This window comes from Oratosquilla oratoria, chromosome 37 (genome assembly GCF_046742065.1).
Source record: "Oratosquilla oratoria isolate Oo_2021 chromosome 37, ASM4674206v1, whole genome shotgun sequence".
Lineage (NCBI taxonomy): Eukaryota > Metazoa > Arthropoda > Malacostraca > Stomatopoda > Squillidae > Oratosquilla > Oratosquilla oratoria.
In genome coordinates, this window is record NC_134813.1 from 43,996,360 (window position 1) to 44,016,578 (window position 20,219).

At 43.8% G+C, this 20,219-nt stretch overlaps 1 protein-coding gene across 9 annotated transcripts in view; it reads left to right on the top strand.

Moving 5' to 3' along the window:
- The first annotated feature begins 376 nt into the window (after positions 1 to 376).
- The window catches only part of Amph (amphiphysin), a 177,335-nt gene continuing 157,492 nt past the window's right edge, over positions 377 to 20,219 (top strand). For 2 of the 9 annotated variants that reach the window (XM_076175665.1, XM_076175669.1), the window contains exon 1: positions 15,574 to 16,899. In XM_076175665.1, the coding sequence (XP_076031780.1) occupies positions 16,567 to 16,899 (333 nt within the window). In that variant the 5' untranslated portion in view covers positions 15,574 to 16,566. Of the gene's footprint in view, positions 503 to 15,566; positions 16,900 to 20,219 lie in introns of those variants that run through there. The other 7 variants (XM_076175670.1, XM_076175663.1, XM_076175664.1 and 4 more) reach the window with 7 other exon arrangements.

Here is a 20,219-nt window from a genome sequence, read left to right on the forward strand (position 1 = left end):
GCAAGATACCGGTGAAAAATAATTTTACTAGATTCCCTTATTCTATATTTTCATTTCAGAGTGTATGTATTGTATAATAATATAATATTATTTATAACGATTCTTTAACCTGAAAAATGAGTATAAGTGAAAAATCTTGATGTCGGTATCTCTAATGATTACAAATTCAGCGAAGGAATAGTACACCGCTGTTCCAGTAATATGAGAGTAAGGTGTTCGAACTTGATATGAATGTTCTTGATCATTTTTGTTATGACCAATATCAGTATGAAAATATTACAGCCTTATATAAACATTAGTACAAATTTCTTGCCATGTAAATATTGAAACAAATTGCTAAACAAAAATCCACGGTAAACGTTGAGAAGACTGGCGCGGTACTTTCGCACTAGTTGGCTTGTAGCGATCAGTGATGGGCCAGATCTCGAACATGGCGGATACTACGAAGGGGGGATTCTTCTCAAAGACTGTCCAAAAACATGCGGGCAGAGCCAAGGAAAAGGTAAGAGGAAATATTATTGAATAAAGAAGGGGTTTATCCAAAAACGAAACATATTTTGTTATCTGACAACCAGGAGGAACTTTAATGACATTGAAAGAGGTTGCAGCAGTCATACCTGGCCCCGCCTACCTGAACAGCTGGCAACACACACAACCAATAATTGGGCTACACTTTGGACATTTAAACCAGAATTCAGAAAGCGGGAGACTGTAACCAGAAAATTAAAGATAAACCTTAGCATGGTAAAGTGAAGAAATCAAGAGAGCAAAAGTTTAGAAAATGTACTTGTAGTAGATGATGTAGGGGAACATTGCAACAATCGAAGAAGAGAGTTGAGGTTTCTTCACCTCTGAGTGGGCGAGTGTTGTACTCTGCCGGGGCGCTGCATCCCGATGGGTTTTTGGAGTAATTCCAGTTAAAATTTAGTTGTTAGTAGTAAAAGATGTATGAATAGGTATAGTACATTCAATATAAACAAGTCCCGTGTGCATTTTTTTTTCTATTTAGATTTTACAATAATGAATAAAGTATATGATAACAGAAGGATAGAATATTTAAAGTTTTATCATGTTACATCCCCACATTATGCGGATTTATTCAGTCTATCATATTCATTAATCCATCTTGGGAGAGTTCTATAGAAACCCCATTACTCCAAAGTTTAATTGGGGTGGGGGGGATTGGGATCTTTTTGTTTGGGAAAATGAAATTGACAAATATTTTGATAACCAGGGAAATTGTTTGAAATGCATGTTAAATTACCACTTGACTTAGTGTTGTTAGGCAAGAAATTATTACAATTGTAGTCTTGAGCTTCCTTTATTTATCTGCACTTCCGTGGTTGGCAGCGACAATTCCAAGGTCCTCTGATTCCTCTAATGAAGGAAATGTTGGAATGTCTTCCTTTGTGTTGTAAGGATTTGTTTCTATGCCACTGGCTAGTAAGAGGAAGAAAGGACCAGTCGCTAGATTTAACCTTTCATTATATGAAACTGTGCACGAGAAATAATTGAAAATTGATCAATCTTTGGCTTGGTCCAGGAACTGTGTGTCCGCTTAGGCCTCCTAGGATATGGATAGTGAGAAAAAACAATGCCTAAGAACTACTTCTAACTTTGCTGCCACAGCATGGTGTTCGACAATTAAGAAAACAGATATTGTACGAGCCATTTGCTGTAAAGCCAGAAGATTTATGGGCTACAAACCCTATTATAAAACCAGTAGGACATCTGTTCTTTGAAACCAGAAATCAGAATACTTCCTGTAGAATGATGCTTAAGAATGATAGCAACATAGTTTAATACAAGAGACCTTGAAATCTCCTCACACTAGTAAAGATGAAGTTTAATGAAAAATGGTCATCATCCTGACAGAAATATGTGATTCGCTTAAGAGGTCAAGCAGTAGGAAACATGACATTGCAAGAAAGGGTGGTGAAAACTGTTAAGAAAAATATTTCTTGCCAGGGATGTAGTACACAACAACAGTTGTATCAGTTGTTAGCCATGTTATTTTGTGGACAGAATGGCAGGAACAAGAGGCAAAATGCAAGAGAAATTACTTCTGCAGTTATAGGAAATGACTGATGTGGCTGACCAGACTGATGATGTATTTGGTTACTTACTTGATACTTGATGTGACGATTCGATGCTGAGCTCTGTCTTGCATGACGCTCTGCTCAGCTGAAAACGATTATACAGTTAGATAAGAATAGATGACAGCACCCATTAAAATACAAGTTCAAGCCACCACAGATGAGCCAGTCAACATGTCTTGGAAATTAGTAGGCAAAGCTAAGTTTGTCGGAATTGAGTGAGATGTTACTCGTGACGAGTGAGCAATGACACAATAATTGTCAAGGCAAGGATGGGAATGAGAAGACAGATCAAGAAAGGCAAGTGTTTCTTGAGAATTGTAAATCAGTCTGAAGAAACAGTTCTGAAAGAGAAGAGGGTAAGATAGCATAGGAAACAATGCAAAGAAACTGAAAGTGGCTTATCTTACTGTCGATAGTTTATTGCTATGCAAACTGGAAATCAATGTCAACATGATGAGTGACCCTGATATTTCATGTTTAGAAACCAGGCTTCCAAGAACTGTTGATTTTACTAAGTAGGTTGGAGGAACACTATAGGACCTGATGCCCCAAACAGGATACTTAAATGATGCAGGAAACAATTGACAGGCAAGATTTCTGGTGTACTTGTGTGCTAGAAGGCATATAGTAATGCCATTGTATTGGGAAAGGCTTAACATGAAGTAAGAATGTATCACAAAATTAGAGCAGTATTCCTGACTAGCATAATAGTGAAATTGAGAGAATTATAAAAAAAAATCAATGGGCTAAATACCTTGAAGGGGTGAATATTTTGGCAGACTACCAATTCAGCCTCAGATCTGGAAGATCGTGTATGTTAAACATGTTAGGCTCTTGGTCAAGAATGGTTGATGCAGTATAGGAGAGGAATGGGTCAGTTGTACATACTTAGATCTAGAGATAGCCAAGATACCAAGGTACAAGGTACCACACAATTGACAATGATGGAGATTGGAATGTATCAGAAGATCAAGCTGTAAAGTACTTGATTAGATGAAAGAATGCCTTAGGGACAGGAACACAAGGACAATAGTGAAGGATGTTATGATAGAGGGCAAAACTAATTAGTCTCATATCTTTTTAAATGACATGATAGAATGTGCAAGCTACATTAACATGTTTGTGGATGATGTGAAGGTAATAGTAGTTTAATTTCACTTGGTGGAAGACCTGCAGCCCCACACTGACAGGCAAAGGTCCTCTCACTCTTGCACAGATCTCGCTGGTGAGAAACTTTGTACTGTATTGTCGTCTGCGATGTATTGGTGTGGACTATTCCTTTCGCTGTTGAAAGTAGGAGGGGAACAGTTGCCAGTTGACAAGGTTTACATGTGCAAAAAGGTGTAAGAAGTACAGTTGAAGTTGATAGATATGTTGGGCTCAGTCCAGAGACTGAATGTTAGCTCCTCAGAACTGCACCTTCTGATGTTGAGGGAGCGGACATATTTTAAAAATGGGCAACTCTGCTGTGCATCTTTCAGGACCACCATGTGCAGGTACCCATCATTGCTCCCATGATGAAAAGATCAAAAGAATGAATTAAGAAGAAATGTAGCTTGCAAAAAGATCTAGTTTAAATGCTTGGAGAATGTGAAATTATTTTTGTCAGAAATGCAAATCATTGGAAATGGGAAATGGTTCAAAAAGATCCCCATGGAATTAGTGAGAAAAGAAATGGTTACAATGGCAAAACAGGAGAAGTATCTGACATATATGTTGAGTAATCTTTTAAATGAAACATATGGATTACTGAAGAACAGAATGTGGCTTTTCACTACATGGGATGAAGGAAAGATCATAAAGAGCCTAATCCATCATGGATTAGTATATGTAGCAGTGTGATGGTCCTCACATAGTGAAGGATATAACCAAAATCAAAAGGATACAAAATAAATAGAATTGGTTTCCAGCCATGCAAACAAGTCATATAAGTATAGACTAGCACGGATCATGCAATAATTATAGAAACAAAGAGAAATGTGACTTAATTGCAGTGTTCAGGCCACTGAAAGGGATGGACATAATTGACAGAGGATCATCAGGTCATAGGAACGAATTAAAAAAGACCACATGTTTGAAATATATGAAGAAATACAGTTTTCTGTACTGGTGCAAGCTGGAATAAAATATGAATCTAAAATTAGGTATGCTAGCCGGAAAATTAAGCAAGTTCATATGAACATAGTTCTTTTCTTGTGTACTATAATTAGGATTAGGTAAATACTTATTGCATCATATCACAAGCATATCACTAAATGCACCCTAGGCAACCCCAGTAGTATTCTATTAAGTAATCTACAGTAACCTGCCTCTATTATCCTTTAATACATCCATAAATATACAAACACTTGGATTACAAAACAAGCATTCCACAATCATCACCAAATTCTTCAATTCATCAAACTCTCCCAGAAATAAACCTAACTGAGAAAGCACTTTGCATAGGAATATAAGAATGGAGGAGAGTGCAAGGTACAATAAGACCTACACTAAGCTGTTTCATGTCCATTACCCCTATCTCCATCCATAAAGTTTTCTAACCTTCTCTTAAAACAACCAACAGTTTCAGCACTCCCTACATGGTTACTAAGTCTATTCCATTTGTTAACCACTGTTGGTAAACCAGTTCTTGCCAATTTCCTTGTATCAAAACTCTTCCAGTTTAAAAACATTACTACAAGACCTGACATGCTGTTCAGGTCACCATACAGTATTAAAAAGGTACCAGTATAAGGCTGGTTGCACAGTGGGAAGCATGCAAGTCTCGTATCTAGTCATGAGTTCCAGTCCTGCACTTCTCAGGTTCCCAAGAATGACTCACCTTCCCCAACATTCTAAGTGCATAGGGCAGAGGTGACGGGTCCACAGCTGTTTTACTCCTGGCATATCCTCCTCACCTTAACAGAGTTGGCCTCATAACATTCCAATGGCTGTACATGCAACCACCACACAGAAGACAGAGCACCTTCTACAACACTTGCCCTTTCATACAACAACACAAAAGCTCTTTACTGAGTGACATGGGCTGAATTGGAGGTTATGGCAGGTTTCCTGGAAGTTGTCATGCAAGAGAGCTATAGTGATGGATTGATTGATTGATCCATCTTGCAGAACTACCTCAAGCAGGTACCTATCATTAGTCACTGAATTGTGTATGGAAATGTTAATTTTCAGGGGATGTTTGCTAAACTTTCCTCTAAGAGTGGCCAGAAATGGTTAATTTTCATGTGACATTCCCAAATGTAATTACCTTTTTGCTAATGAAGAGGTTCCTTGCAGTTGGATAAATAATCTGGGAAGTTTTAGAAGAAAATTGTATTAGTTAAACTAAAACATCAAAAGGTGTAGAAGAGTTATTTTGATATTTTCATTATCAAAAGGGCAACATGTGATTGAATTAGACGAGTCATGTCCACCCTACTCCCTTATAATCAAGAATGGGTGCCTGCTTGGTTTGGTCCAATGGGATGAACATCATAAGTTTCTACCCCTCTCTGAAGCCCATCAGCACCCTCAGGTGCATATGGATCCATGATCCAAGAGGGTACTTGGTTTAAAGACCACATCTTTATCTTGTCCACATCAACTATTTTTCACATAAGGAGGACTTATTGTTGGTGACTCCTCTTCTCTTACTGACAAGTGAAATAGAAATAGCTGTATTCAATACAAGCATTGGCCCTTTTATTCTCATCAAAGGTATTTATGAGAGGGCTTGGAGAAACTGAGCAACATTAGATTTGTTTGAGTATTAGGCACCTTTGATGGGAGACCATTGCATGTTTATATTGTGCTCTGTTTGGAAAGTATGCAAATGGTTACTGGGGGCATCTATGGTGTAATGGAAGAATGTCTTCCTGACAAATGGAGTGCTCTGGTTACAATCCTTCAGCAGTGATAATTTTTCATGAGACCCAACTCAAATGTGGCACAATGAGAAAGATCCTTAAAGGCAGTGCACAAACACTGGTCTGGTGGGTGGAAAAACTAAGGGTGTGTGTGGGGAGTTGCTGAAGGGGACTGTTGTAATGATGGGATATTCACCCAGCAAACATAAGGTCCCATGTTCAGTCCCTGGGCAGTGTCAGCTATTCATGTGGTTTGCCCGGTGCTAATAGACTGTGACACTGGAGCTGTGAAGAAAACTGATCACCCTCTCAGGCTGTAGCCAGAGGGTCTCCACCCCAGTTATGCTGGTCATGTCTGTTTATTGCCAGACGTGAACAACCTGTAGATGTGCTCTTGGTTGTGTGTAAGGTGGCCTGTTAAGCAGGCATGTTGTCTATTATTTTCTGTTGTGTTAGCATGTCATGTGTGATGTATAGTGGTTGTAGCAATCTGCTTGAGTGAATTCTGTCTGCTCTATTAACACATTTTCTGATCTGTCTAGTGGTGATAAGGGATTGTTCCTGTTAGGGCCCAGGCTAGCAGATAACCATGAACATGATTATGTTGGTGTTATTGGGTTGGAGTGGTTGGACAGTGTTTGAAATTAGTTATTTTCTGGGGCTTGCTGGGTATGCCTTTGTAGTGGTGGGTTTCTCATATAGTGGGATGGGTTTTGTTTATCATCTAGTAAGTATTGTGTGCTGCACATGTGAAAATGAGGGAGGCAACAGTTAGTTGCAAAATCTAGACAACATATGCCTAGAACCACTCATGGAAAATAGACATTAAAAAAAAGAAATAACACAATGTTTTGGAAATTGGTAAAAAGATATTCACTGGGAAGGAATTGGTTACAAAAGCAGAAGAGAAAGAATGTTGGTCATTAATACCATGTTAGCAGACAAAAATAGATTGACAAAATCATGGATAAAACATGCTGTTGATAAACATAACATAAAAGTAGCTTTTTACTATATTTGAGGGCTTTGTGGAAAAGATATATTTTATCTGTCCTAGATTAGAATATAAAACAATGGTGTGATTTATGTCCACCAAGTGAAGGATACAAACAAGATGAAGAATATAGAGCAGTAACCAAATTGAAATGTACTTAGATTTAAGCTGTTGGACCTGTCATGATTGAAAGAAAGAAGATAGTATAGTGGTGTTCAGGTCTTTAAAGGGAGTAAATAACTGACAGTATCTCTTGGTATGGGATGAGAGAGAGTGGCATCATGGGGACACATGGTTACATATCAAAATGATGTCAATAATCAGTTTTCCATATAAATGCATCAACTCCTGGAAATATAATATACCAGTAAATCTGGCTAAAAAAAACCCACTAGTGAATTCAGGACTTAGTATGTTGTGGGAAACAGTAATGTTGTAACACATTTGTAAATGTACACTTTAAACCCACTATTGAAGAAGTATTACCAGAAGTACAGGAAAACTGTATATTTCGACTACTACCTGTACCTCTTTAGCATTCTGCTGAAGAGGACTACAGATAGTAGTCGAAATATAGTTTTCCTATACATCTGATATTATTTCTCCAATAGTGGGTTTAAAGTGTATAAGTATGTTGTTTTGAGAAAATGACATGACCCCATAAATGTATCTCCTTTCCTGTGTACAGAATGTTAGGCAAATGCATGTAGCTACTAAAGACAGTTTTTGTATGAAGGTGGTGTGTGGGTGTAGTCAGTGTATGGTTTGATTTTAGTGTAGTGCAATCTATAGTTTGCAAAGGTTGAGATAAGTACTGACCATGTCAGATTGTCATATCCCATGATGATACACCTTGTTTGTGTCACTACCTTGTCCAAAGTCTGTACTGATAACCACTCTTGAAATTAAGGTGTGTACTACATTTCTGTCTAATGCCAATTATGTGGTGCAAGTGTTGTTAAGTGATATTGTAACAGGTGTTATTGTCTGGTGCAAGATACTTAGTTCTGTTCATTGGTTCAGCTTGGTGTTCATGGTTCTCTAATTTGTGTAGATGTTTATTGTATGTTGTGGCTACCAAATACTAGTGATGTGTACACATGTTAACCTAATTGTAATGAATGTACTTGCGGTGTCCCAATTCTTTCTCCGACAGACTTTTCTTTGGTTTTTCATTGTTTGCTCCTCCTCCTCCTCCTTATCTCCATGACACTGTCACTCTCTCATCCCTAACAGAGGCCTTCCTTATCAACTTTGTCTACTCCTTTCATTGTTCTGAATACATTAATCATCATTTCTTTCTAAGGAGGGGAGCTCCTTATTACAGTTGGTCTGTGCTGTATAATTTTGATCTATCTTGTATTTGGGTGTCTGTGTCAGGACCCCACTATATTCTAATTTAGGTCAGATTAAGTTTTCTTGTTTATAATTTTATTTTATTCTGTTTAATATTTTTTTTTTTTTTTTTTTTTTTTTTTTTTATAAATAATTTTATCCATGAAGTGAAATGCCAGTCATACATTTGTCAGAAGCTATTGTGCCCAAAATCTTGACATGTTTATTGAGTGACAAATTATGACCAACACTGAGATTGTGTGACTCCATTGGTTATGGTTTTGGTGTGTAAAGTGGTTACTGCATATTCTGCATGCACATGTCTGCCCGAGGTATCTTACCAAGTGTCATTTGATGTTTTGTAATGGTGTATATTTTATCTTCAAGGAGCAGTCTTGGGAATGTGTTGAATACTTGGCCAATCGGTCAATTGATGCTTCAAGCCTCAATTAGTGGAAAACTTGCAGCCCCACAGTGGCTGGCAATGGTCCTTAGACACCTTAACAGATCTCTCTGGGAAGAAACTTTAGACTGTTGTCTGCTGTATCAGTGTGGAGTGGTTTCTATGTCACTGGATTGTAGTGGTAGGGAGAATTGAGCAGTTGTTAGTTGTCAGCTCTCCATATATGAAAAAGCTTAAGAAATTCAATTGAAGTTGATAGCTTGGGCCTAGTCTAGAGACTGAGTGCCAGCCCCTCATGGCTGCACCTCCAGACGGAGGTGATGGGGTTGACAGGTTTTGAAAATGGGCAACTTCACCGTCCATCTTGCTTGACTACCACCACATGCTGGTACCAATCATTGGTCCCTGGAATGCTTTGTTTGTCTGTTGTACCGAGTATTTGAATTGTAATTACGTAATTGTATTTACATGATTGTAGTATACAGGAAACAAGCTATGTTCATGGGGTCCCCAATTATCACACCTTTTTAATCTTCTCATAACCTAATGATGTTCTCTTGGTTTGGGATGGAAGACTTCTGTCAATTTTGTACACCCTTAAACTTAGAGCCATCTGCAGTAGAAGCCCTGTCTTTCAGAACCTTTGGTATTGGGCAGGTGCAGAAATGTTGAATTTACCAAATCATTGAATAGTTGTCTGGAATATGACTGTAGTACTTATTGTGGAAGGTTGGTGAATTGTTGTAGAGTGGTTTCTCTGGAAGTAGTGTCATGTATGGGAGGGTGTGACATGTTGGTTGATATCAAGAACGGGTCTGTCACCTTACGTGTTCAAACCATTGTGATCGGTCTATGTCAGTGGTTCTTAACATTTTTTGGCTGGATCCAAAATCCAGTGCAGATCGACCATGATGACCCTGACCTTCATAAACTTGTTTAAATAAAAAAAATTACTTGTGCTTGTAAAAATGTGTGACAGAAACAATTTTGCATAACCTTAGACAATAATGACTTAGGAATTCTACAATCAGGATTAATACTTTGATAACATTTTGAGTAAGAATATTGGGGGGAATAAAAAGTCCACAAATCCTTGGTGACCTGTTCAAATGGCTCGGCAACCCAACTTTGGGTGACGACCCAAGGGTTAAGAACCACTGGTCTACAGGATGTTGGATCTGTTTGTGGTTTGTTGGGTTTGATAAATGGGATTTTTACACATTTCCAGACCCCATGAGCTGTTCTCATGGGGTCCCTTCTGTGTTTCTAGTTGCCAGATTTTGTTTATCAAACTTGTGTTGTTTGCCCAAACTGTTTCTTGTTGTCCAAAAATTAAGGGAGCTGCATACTATTTTTCTGATTTCTTTCAAGCATTCGGTTTTCACCTTCCCACCATCTTTTCTTCCCCTACAACCATCTCCTCTCCCATACCCCCTCCTCCTCCTCCTCCTCCTCTCCCACACCCCCTCCTCTTCCTTTCCCACACCCTGTCTTCCTCTACCACACCCCCTCCTCCTCTTCTCCCACTCCTCTTCTCCCACATCCCCTCCTCCTCTCTCACCCCTTCCACTCCCTCTTTCCACCATCTCCCCATTCTACTTCTCCTTTTCTTCTCCTTCTGTCATTTTCCTTCCTCTCCCATCTCCACCCCCTCTCTCCCTCCTTTCTCCTCCCCCTTTCCATCCTTTCTCCACCTCCCCTTCTCCTTCTGTTCCCTCCTCCTCCCCCACCCCCTCGCTTTCTTTTGATTCTCGCCATCTCTCACTTTCCTCTCGCCTCCTTTCCCCTGCTTCCCTCTTTCTTCCTTCCTTTCCTCCAACCACCCCAGCCCCACTTCCCTCACCTTTCCTACCTCCCCTACTTCCCTCTCCATTCTTTCGTCCCGTCCCCGCTTCCCGTGATGAGTCGAATTTCTTTGTGATGAGAGTTTGGGAAAGGCCGGAAGGATTTTTTAACTGCATTATTTTAGTAAAACAATTTGTATGAGGAAGTAGTCGAGAAAAAAAAAACGAGATTGAGTGGCAGAGGCAGAGACGTCCATTGTCATAGAAAATTGTCACAGTGTCTTGTACATGTCGCCCAGGGCGAGCAATATTGCGAGCAGACTGCAAACTTCCCTGTGGATAGACAATGCTGGAAGGAAGGGGGAGGGAGGAGGGGGGGAAATTGTAATAGAATCATATGAGGTCAGGTGAATGATATGCGCCTGGTTATGTCCAGTGTGGCTTGCTATGTGGTGATTAAAAAGTGGTTTTATGATCAAGAACATTGGTAGAGTGAAATAAAGGGTGTGGAGGTAGAAATAGGATATCATAATCCTCCCTAGCCTGTATTAACTCAACAAGACAACCAACTTCGAACAGTGAGATGATTTAAAACAGCCAATGGAAAACCGGGTTTTGAACAATTAAAGAAGGACACGAAAGAAAAAAAAAGGTGGAATGCATTGCGTGTGTGCGAGTAGCCACAATAGAACGGAGCTTCAGAGAGGATCTGCTCATTCGTTCTGTTTCATTTGCCTTGAAAGGATAGCTCGATAACCTGAACATTAAATCATTGTTTTTAAGTAGTGAAGTACCCGGGATGTAATTATCTAAACGTAGGCATTCATAAATTTAATTGGAAGGAAAATTATTTGTGGATGTGCATGAGGTTTTTGTTGTTGCAGCTGCTGCTGCTCTTAGTTTCGACTCGATCGGGGTAGATGAAGTGTATGTATTGCATCTGTTGAGGACCTAATTCTACTTCTTCTTCCAGTGGTTGTTTGTTCAAGTGTGTTTGTGAATGGTAGTTTGGCTAAGATTGGTTAAGACGCCTTGTATGGTTGAGAGAGCGTGGTAGCCAGGTCGGCTATTTCGGAAACTGGGGGCTTGCCAGAAAATCTCGCATCTCCCTCCCTCCTCTCCACCTCAACCCACCTCTCCTTTTGATCCATTAAATCAACTTTCAGCACCATAGTTGTGGTCATCTGTAGTTTTGGTGTAGTTCTGGCAGAGTCTAATTTTGCGCTGGAGTTGATGGCATGTCTATGTCGGTCATTCGGTTGGTTACGGCCGTTGGGCTGGCGTTGGCTCGGACGAGCAAAGTTCCGCCCGTATGATATGAAATCGCCCGACATGAATAAGGACTAAACACTTCCCCAACCAAGTTTAAAGGATTGCCTGTCCTCTGACTCGCAAATATCCTTCCCCTTTCCCCTCTCCCATTTCTCCCCATTCACACTCTCCCTTTCCCACACTCATTCCCTTTTCCCCTTCCCCTCCCCCCAGCGCACATTTCCCCTCTCCAACGCACCTTACCACTTCTTCCATTTCCCTCCCCACCGTCCTTTCTCCCCTCCCCTGCCGCCCTCTCCTCTTCCTCCTCCTCGTCTTCCTCATATACCCTCAAATCCTTCTCTTGCTCTTTTCTTTCCTATCTCTTCTCCCTCCTCCTCCTCCTCCTCCTCCTCCTTTCCCCCTTTCCCCCTTCTCTTCCTCCTTTCCCCCTTCTCTTCCTCCTTTCCCCCTTCTCTTCCTCGTCCTCCTCCTCCCCTCCCCTCCCCTCCCCTCCCCTCCCCTCCCCTCCCCCTTTTCCTCATTGATGTGTGTGGGTGTTATGCTTACCAGGTGTGTCCTTTACTAAGCGAATTGTTCCGTGGTACAAAGCTCGCAATTTTGATGTGTATGCTCCTCCTATACGCGTGAAAGATCTCTGTTTTCACGAGAAGGATGTTTTCGTTTGGTGGATTTAGTAGTAGAATAAAAGAAAATAGAATAACATAAGATGGGAGAACATTAACAGGAGACCATTGGTTCACGGATTAAGCTCATCAGCCCCCTATATATATATATATATATATATATATATATATATATATATATATATATATATATATATATATATATATATATATATATATACATACATACATACATACATACATACATATCACACAAGAAACCCACAGTCGGAGAAAATACACTTTGAATGAAAGAAGATTCTATATTTCGGCTACCAACTGTCCTCTTCAGGAAAGTACTTTCCCGAAGAGGATTACAGTTGATAACCGAGGTATAGAATCTTCTTTCATTCGAAGTTTATTCACTCCGACTGTGAGTTTCTTGTGTGTTATTTACAAATGTGCTACTGCATTTCTGTTTAGAAATATATATAATGTGTGTGTGTAAATGTAAATGATGATTGTTCTGTAATTAACAGTAATTATTTTGTTTTGCAGGTTTGTTGCATACATCGATCGCCTGGTGATATGCAGTAGCTTCTCGCCTGTCCAGTGTGATGTGTTTTAAAAAGAACCCTTGAGTTTAGTTGAAAGCTGGGGCATGTCTCTGGGGACGTCTCCCAGCCAGCTTTAAACCCTCTCCATTATCCTTGTGACAGTCTGCACACACCTCTGTTAGGGTAAGCCCAGTTGACCTCTTGGTCGGTCCAAAATTTATTCCTGATTGGGGTCGGGGGGGGGGATGCCATGACCCTGCTGAGGTGGTCTAGGCTGCATGAGGAAAGACTAGGGGGGGATTGGATAGGAGGCAAAAGTTGTTTGCAGCAAGATTAGGGAACAGGGTGAGGGAAGGGAAAACAAAGGCATTGATAAAGAAGGGAACGGACATCATTTGGGAAGGTAAAGTGTTAAAGAACAAATAGTATATAAAGAGGTGTAAAGTACTGGAAAACTCTACATGTGTGAATTATCATATAGCAGACACAATTTTTTGTGTTTAAAGCTAAATTGAGAAACTTGTGCATATTTATACTTTCATGGAAACACAAGCAGCTCGACCGCAAATTCAGCAATCTGAGTTCCGAGGCCCGCCCAGGGCTGAACTGTGAGCCGGCACTCATACTCTGGTGGGCAAGCATTTTTTTTTTTTTCTTTATTCACAGCATTACCCTTATATAAGGCCATATATGAGCTTTCGTATGGGAGGGTAGTAGCTGTCGGTCAAGAGTCCAGCACGTGATCCAAGAGTGGTTAATCACACGCACGCATCTCCAGATGGAAGTTAGGGTGTTGATGGGCTTGGAAAGGGACGACTGGTGGGGTGGGGACAATGTCACAGGACCACTAGCAGTAGTTCCTCGTGAGATTGGGAGTACAAAAGGGAGCGAGTGTCCAGAAGAATAGAAACGCTGGTAAGCAAGTTTCATGTGTCTAGTGAGAAGACAGTATAACCTGCGTCAATGATTTTGTGGGGTTCATGAGTTGCACGGTCAGTCTTCAGCTGAAGAGAACTTTCTGGCGTTAATCGGAGCAACAGGTGGGTCGTCCAGCAAGGGGGAGGGGGGCAGGGGGAGACAAAAAAAGGGGGGGAGGGGACCATGTAGGGGAACAAGAATGGGCAAGGTCGAATTAGGGGTTGAATGAGTGAAAGTTTGTTTTCGCGCGGGGGCTGGAGTGTTTAAGGAAATTCAGGGCCGGAATAAAATTTTGTAATCCTATCCTGTGGCCTGATTTACTTCGAGTTTAGATCAACGTGTAGTGGAATATCGAATTACGAGACTTCGAGGTTATGTTCGGGATGTGGTGAGGAAGGAGATGCATCTCTTAAACATTTATAATTATGAACAGCCTCTTCGTCGTTGCTTACTATGCAACACTTGTCGCAACGAATTATCGACTTTTTATTGTTCATTTGGTGCTGATACGATCCTTTGGTATTGAAGAATTTTCGAATTCTTTAAACGTGCTGTACGAGATCGTCTTTTGGCGCGATAGTGTCCTAACAGGATCGAATCTCTTTAGACGACAGTTGTGTCTGAGTGACGGCTGGGGGGCAAAAACGTCGTTTTGTTAACAAGAGCCGTCAGAGTGACGAAATGTGTGGTCGGACGCAGGATGCGGGAAAGTTAAGTGAATGAATGAATTAGAAAGAAAAAAAGTGAATGGAGCTGAGTGGAAGAGAGAAGATTGTAAAGGTCTGTAGCTTTACCAGCGCTTTTATCCTTGTGGACAGTCTCGCTCTGGTTAGAGATGGAAATGGAGAGAGGAAGATTCGAGTGATTGGAGGTGCGGTAGGGATAACTGAATGAATGAGAGGGGAGAGAGAAAGTGCAGAGCGGGTGGGGGGGGAGGAAATATAGAAAGCGAGCGAGCAGGATGGGGAGAGAACGAGCCAAGAGAGAGAGTTGAGTGAGGGAGGCTGGAGTGCGTCGACTTGTTGCTGCCCGTGAGGGCTTTCCCCCTGATCCCATCCTCCCCCCGTCGCCTCTCCCCGTAACTCCCCCTCCTCCCTCCCACCTCGCTCTTTGATCCTCACTCCTCACAGCCTCGCTCTCTCTCTCTCTCCATCCTCCTCCCCTTTCTCTCGCCCACTTACCAGAAGAGAGTGGCCAATTCCTGCTGGAGGAGGGCTTGGCCCCGAGGTTATAGATTACCTCGAGGTCCAGCAGCTGGGTTGGTACGTGGACCTCCAACCGTCCATATATGCCCAAGCTGGAGCGAAGCCCCACAGCTCCCTCTCTCTCTCCCTCTCTCGCTCTCTCTCTCTCTCTCAGCCTCATACGGTGGCTGCCGCTCGCTGCGGGGCGGGAGGAGGTGGTGGTGGCGGCGGCGGGTGCCTGACTGGACGAGACCTTTTCCAGTGTCGCCCGCTCCGTTTCGAAATGTTTCGTCCTCCGAGAGGCCCCAAGATATCTTGCGTTCTGATAACACTCCCTCTCGTGGTTGTGTGCTCGTTTGTCCTAGTGTGGGCTGGGGGTGATGGAGGGCTTATCTTTCGTATTGGGGGCAGGCCCTGGTTTTTGAAGTGGGAAGGGGGGAAGGGCGATAGGTGGAGGTGGTCAGTGGCGAGATGATAGTGGGTATCAATGTGGACAAATCTTCATTTCCATCCCCCAGCCCACTACCCTCCACCTCCCTCTATCTCCCTCCTCCCTCCCTCCTGAGAACACACTCGCCTCGTGCGGCGACGGACTACCCACCACCACCACCACCACCTCGGTCTCCTTTACCTCCTCCTCCAACTCCCTGGAAGGTCGACTTGTCTCGGGACTGAGTCAGTTGTGTCCAGGGTATGGTGGTACGTGCGTGACTCCTTCTTCGCCGTCGTCGTCGCCCTTCTGCAGCCGTTTGTAACGTTGTGACAGTGCTCCTCGCCCCTTGTCCTTCTTCCTCCCCTCCCCCCCGAGCCCTTGGAACTAGATCACAGCCCCTCCCGCTCCACTCACACACACACGCGAACCCTCGTCAGGAGTGTAGGGGTGGAGTGTTCTCTCTACGCTTACGACAGAGCTGATTTAGGAGGGACCGTGCCCATCTTGTGTGTGCACACAACACACATAAACTCAGGAAGACAGGTGCAGTGAGGGAGGACGCTGTAGGTGTGACCTTGAGAGGTGCTGGGCGGGAGCGAAGGGGGCACCCGACCGACAGGTTGTACGGACAGTCTTCGTGGGTCAGTTCTCATCGCCGTCTACGTCGTCATCGCCGCCGTCGCTAGTGGGCAGAAGGAAGGGGCTTGTCGCCTGCGATGCCAAGCAGTCAGTCTCTCGCGAGTGCGTCGTCGCTGCTGATGTAGGTTGGTTAGGGATGGATGGAGTGGACCCGCCTGCCGCCGCGATCCTTTTGACAAACGCAGCGATCACGTATATCGTCGTTAACCTGTGAAAGTACCAGGCATCACCCTTGCGTTCCTTTTCATCAGAAGAAAGTACAGTGTGTATGATACTCGTTTTTCTTTTTCGCGTACTGATACCGAGATAAAAGCAGTGTGTGTCGTCTCGACTCTTTGTTTCTTGATCCAAGACGGTGTCTCGCGAGTGTTTATGTCCCAGACCTGCTGCATCACGGCAGACCCGAGCCCCCCGGCAGCTACGACGAGTTCGTAGTGATTGAGTTCTTTGCATCTGGAACTCTCTCGCCTTGGCCCCATTCCAGCAACCACGACGATGATCGCCAACCACGACGAGACCGAGATCGAGACGTTCGAGGTGGACGACGATGCCCTCCCTCCCCTCAACGACTCGCCGCTGCCCTCGCCCTCGCAAACCATGTCACCCAATGCCGGAGACGCGTCCACCACGCCCACCTTGGGGGGCTCGACCTCCAGCGTGCAGCCGGCGGGATCCTCGCCGTGCCCGTCCCCGTCTCCCTCCGACCCGACGACTCCCACCTCACCGACGGCGACCAACGGGCAGGATAACGCCGGTTCTGGGGGCCGCAAGATGCCGCACCTGCAGCTCAAGAAGCAGTACAGTAAGATCTTCAGGATTAAAACCAAGGTGAGGGAGAGCAGTTGCACCGCTAACGGGGTGCTGGACTCCGACAGACCAGCTTGGTGTGGGGGTGGGCCTCGGATTGTGTAAACACATATTAAATCCAGCTGTTAAGAAAAAGGAGAACATCTATATCTAACGATATCTTTTAGTGCCCTAAACAATGGGCAGATCTGTAAGACGTGTATTGGTTGTATATACATAACATGGAATGTTACTTGTGTGTACTGCATGTTTGTCAGCATTTGTACCATGTTGGTCGGGGCGATTTGTACAGTTGTGCTTATGCACGTGTACAAAATATGGGTACAGGAAGTTCAATCTAGTGTGAGATTTTTTCCCTAGATCATGACAAGGCCACCAACAAAGTAAAAGTAGGAAGAGAGGGGCGGGGTGGGGGAGAGTTGGCTTAGAATTCAGGAGGGTTCGTCCAGAGGCAAAAACTTGGAAACTAATACATTCAATCGCCCTCTTGGGGACGCTGAATCACTCCCGGCTTCAGTGGAATATTGTGCACGTGTGTGTGCGTGCGTGCGTGTGTGTGTGTGTGTGTGTATGTGCGCGTGTGCGTATGTGCGCGTGTGTCTGTGTTTCTGTGTGTGTGGGTAATAATAATAATATACGGTTTATTGGGTGCAGCAGCATTACTGCTGAAAATGTACATAATTCTGTCTTACATATACGTGCGTGCACACACACACACACACACACACACACACACTGGACCTATTGCCTGAATCAATCTGATATAGGCGCCAAAAGTGTAGACGCAAGTTCAAGACTTCCCCCCCCTTGGGTGAATAAAATCGATAGGCGGCAGTCGGAATAAAGAATCTAGTATGCCAGTGTGGAAGGGTGAGGGTGAGTGTATGGATACTGTCCATTCTTGAGAGGATAGAACTCGGGTCTCCAGCGGAAGAAAAGAGGGAAATCCCTTTGTCGTGTCGTGAGAGAGGGAGAGTCCGCGGTTGGAGGCAGTGAGAGAGACCTGGAAATGTCACGTACCCAGTCGTACTTCTCTCTTGTGACGGAAGAATTCGACAGCGCCTGACGTAACAGAAGAATTTGCTTGCGTCATTGTAACGGGAGAATTCGCTAGCAAACCTTGTCACGGAGGAACTCTCTAGCGATTGTTGTAACTGAATAATTTGCTAGATTCATTGTAACGAGAGAATTCACTAGCGTCCGTTGTAAGGGAATGTTTCGCTAGCAATCCTTGTAACTGAGGAATTCTCGAGCGATCCTTGTAACGGAAGAAATCACGTTCGTGCGTTGTAACGGAAGAATTCGATAGCGACCCATGTAACGGAAGAAATCGCTGGTGACCTGCAACGGTACTGAACTTGCTAAGTGGATCTGACTGAATAGGAATTGATTCAGTTTTATGTGCAAATTATAGTTACTGTTTAGTGTGTGTGTGTGTGTGTGTGCGTGCGTGTGTGCGTGCGCGTGCGCGCATTTCCGACATTCGCTAATCCATTTGAATGTAAGTTGTATATTTTTGTCTTTGAAGTGCAGCAGCAACAGCAACAGCTTGCATGATCACGTACAGATAACAATCTCGTCGTGGGGGCGAATGTTCCGATTTCGTGTTTATGGGGCCTTCGGGACTAATATGGGTTAAGGCACTTCGTCGTTCTTGTTATCGTCGTCGTCGTCGTCGTCATCGATACGGCTTCTGTGGTCCCTCCCTCCCTCCCTACCTCCCATCGTCCCTTACCACCTCCCTCCTCCCCCTCTTTACAGTGAACACGTTGGTTTCATTCTGGCTAATACAAGTTTCATTGATCGTGGAAAAGGCCTCAGAATGCGAGTCGTCACTGGACGGAGGGAAGGAGTTGGGGAAGGGTGACATTTCGTGGGCGGGTGCCTCTTGGTCCTTAAGAGTTGTTACCTGTTGCCGCCAGGCGATTTTTTTTTACTGGGGTTAATCCTTTCCTGCACAACCAAAGGGACCATTCGACCACCGGGATCCAGGAGCTTTCCGTGGCTGAAGAAAACCGTCTGCCCTGAGCCCAAGACCTCTTAGGGGAGGTCACGTGACTCGAGAGGGAGGCAGAGGTGGTCACGACCGCGTTCAGAATGGGGGTCCGTGGCACACCCCAATGTTGGGGGTCTTCGTAGTCTTCCGGTGATGAGCGTCCTCCTTAGTTTATTCAGATGAGGCGGCACGGTTTCTGTCTCACACCACTCCTCTTCTTCCTCATCCTCTTCCTCATACTCCTCCTCGTCCTCATCCTCATCCTCCTCTTTCTCATCCTCTTCCTCCTCTATCACCACCTCCTCTCCTTCCTCCACCACTTCGTCCCATTCCGCCACCATCCCCCCTCTCCTCCTCTCCTCCTCCCCCCCTCTCCCCCTCTCCCCCTCTCCTCCTCCCTCCCACCCTGAGCTCAATGAAATACCTGCCTAAGAGCAGCCTGAAACGGTGTCACGGGGTGGAATGGCCTGAGGATCTTAGTAGTAGTGCACCAGGAGCCTGTGCGCAGTCCGTCTTTACTGTACAGTTGGACCCCCACTTTGTTGGGTGGCTTCTTTGCGACGTTGGATCAAGCGCCTCTCTTCGAATTTGAAGTTTTCCGATACGGGGGGGGGGGGTATTTCTTCGGACGTACGACCTCTGTAAATTGACGACCCAAATCTACGACTCGTAGGTCCTGCGGAGCGTTACGGGCACTTTGTGTGTGTGTGCGTGTGCTTGCGTCTCAGGGATCTGCCTCCTTGAATGAAGTCGCCAGAACGCCCATGCAAGTCGTGGATAGTAATTAAGCGTGATGGGTTTGACGTTTCCGCTGCGCTGGCGAGTTTCCTTGCGTGATTAAAATCGCCTGGCGGCAGCCAGAACAAATGTGCGAGAAATGGAACAGCTTCTGGGTGCTTTCAAATATGCGCATGCGCAGTTCAGTCTTGCACGCATAAGTAAATGTACACAGGATTAGGCAAATTACTATTACCACGCATCTTTGCTTTGGTATGCACAAGCATGTGTATATACAATCACAGCAGACGAAGCTATAAAAATGAGAAATAATGAGGTAAATTAATAGAAGAAAAGTGACCTACATAAACAGGTGTATCAGCTAGTGCAAGTTTCGAGAAAATCCTGATGCGTCACCCTGCTTTCCGGAAGGGTTGGCAAGCCTGACGCCCATAGATGCCAGTCTCACTTATTTGTTACAAATAAAATAATAATAATGATGATGATAGATAATTTTTTGCGTTATCCAGAAAAAGATCCTTGATTGTATAAGCTATTATCAACTGATAAATGTTTTATATAGAGGGAGTCGATTGACATATTGAGTACGCACCCATTGCACGAATTT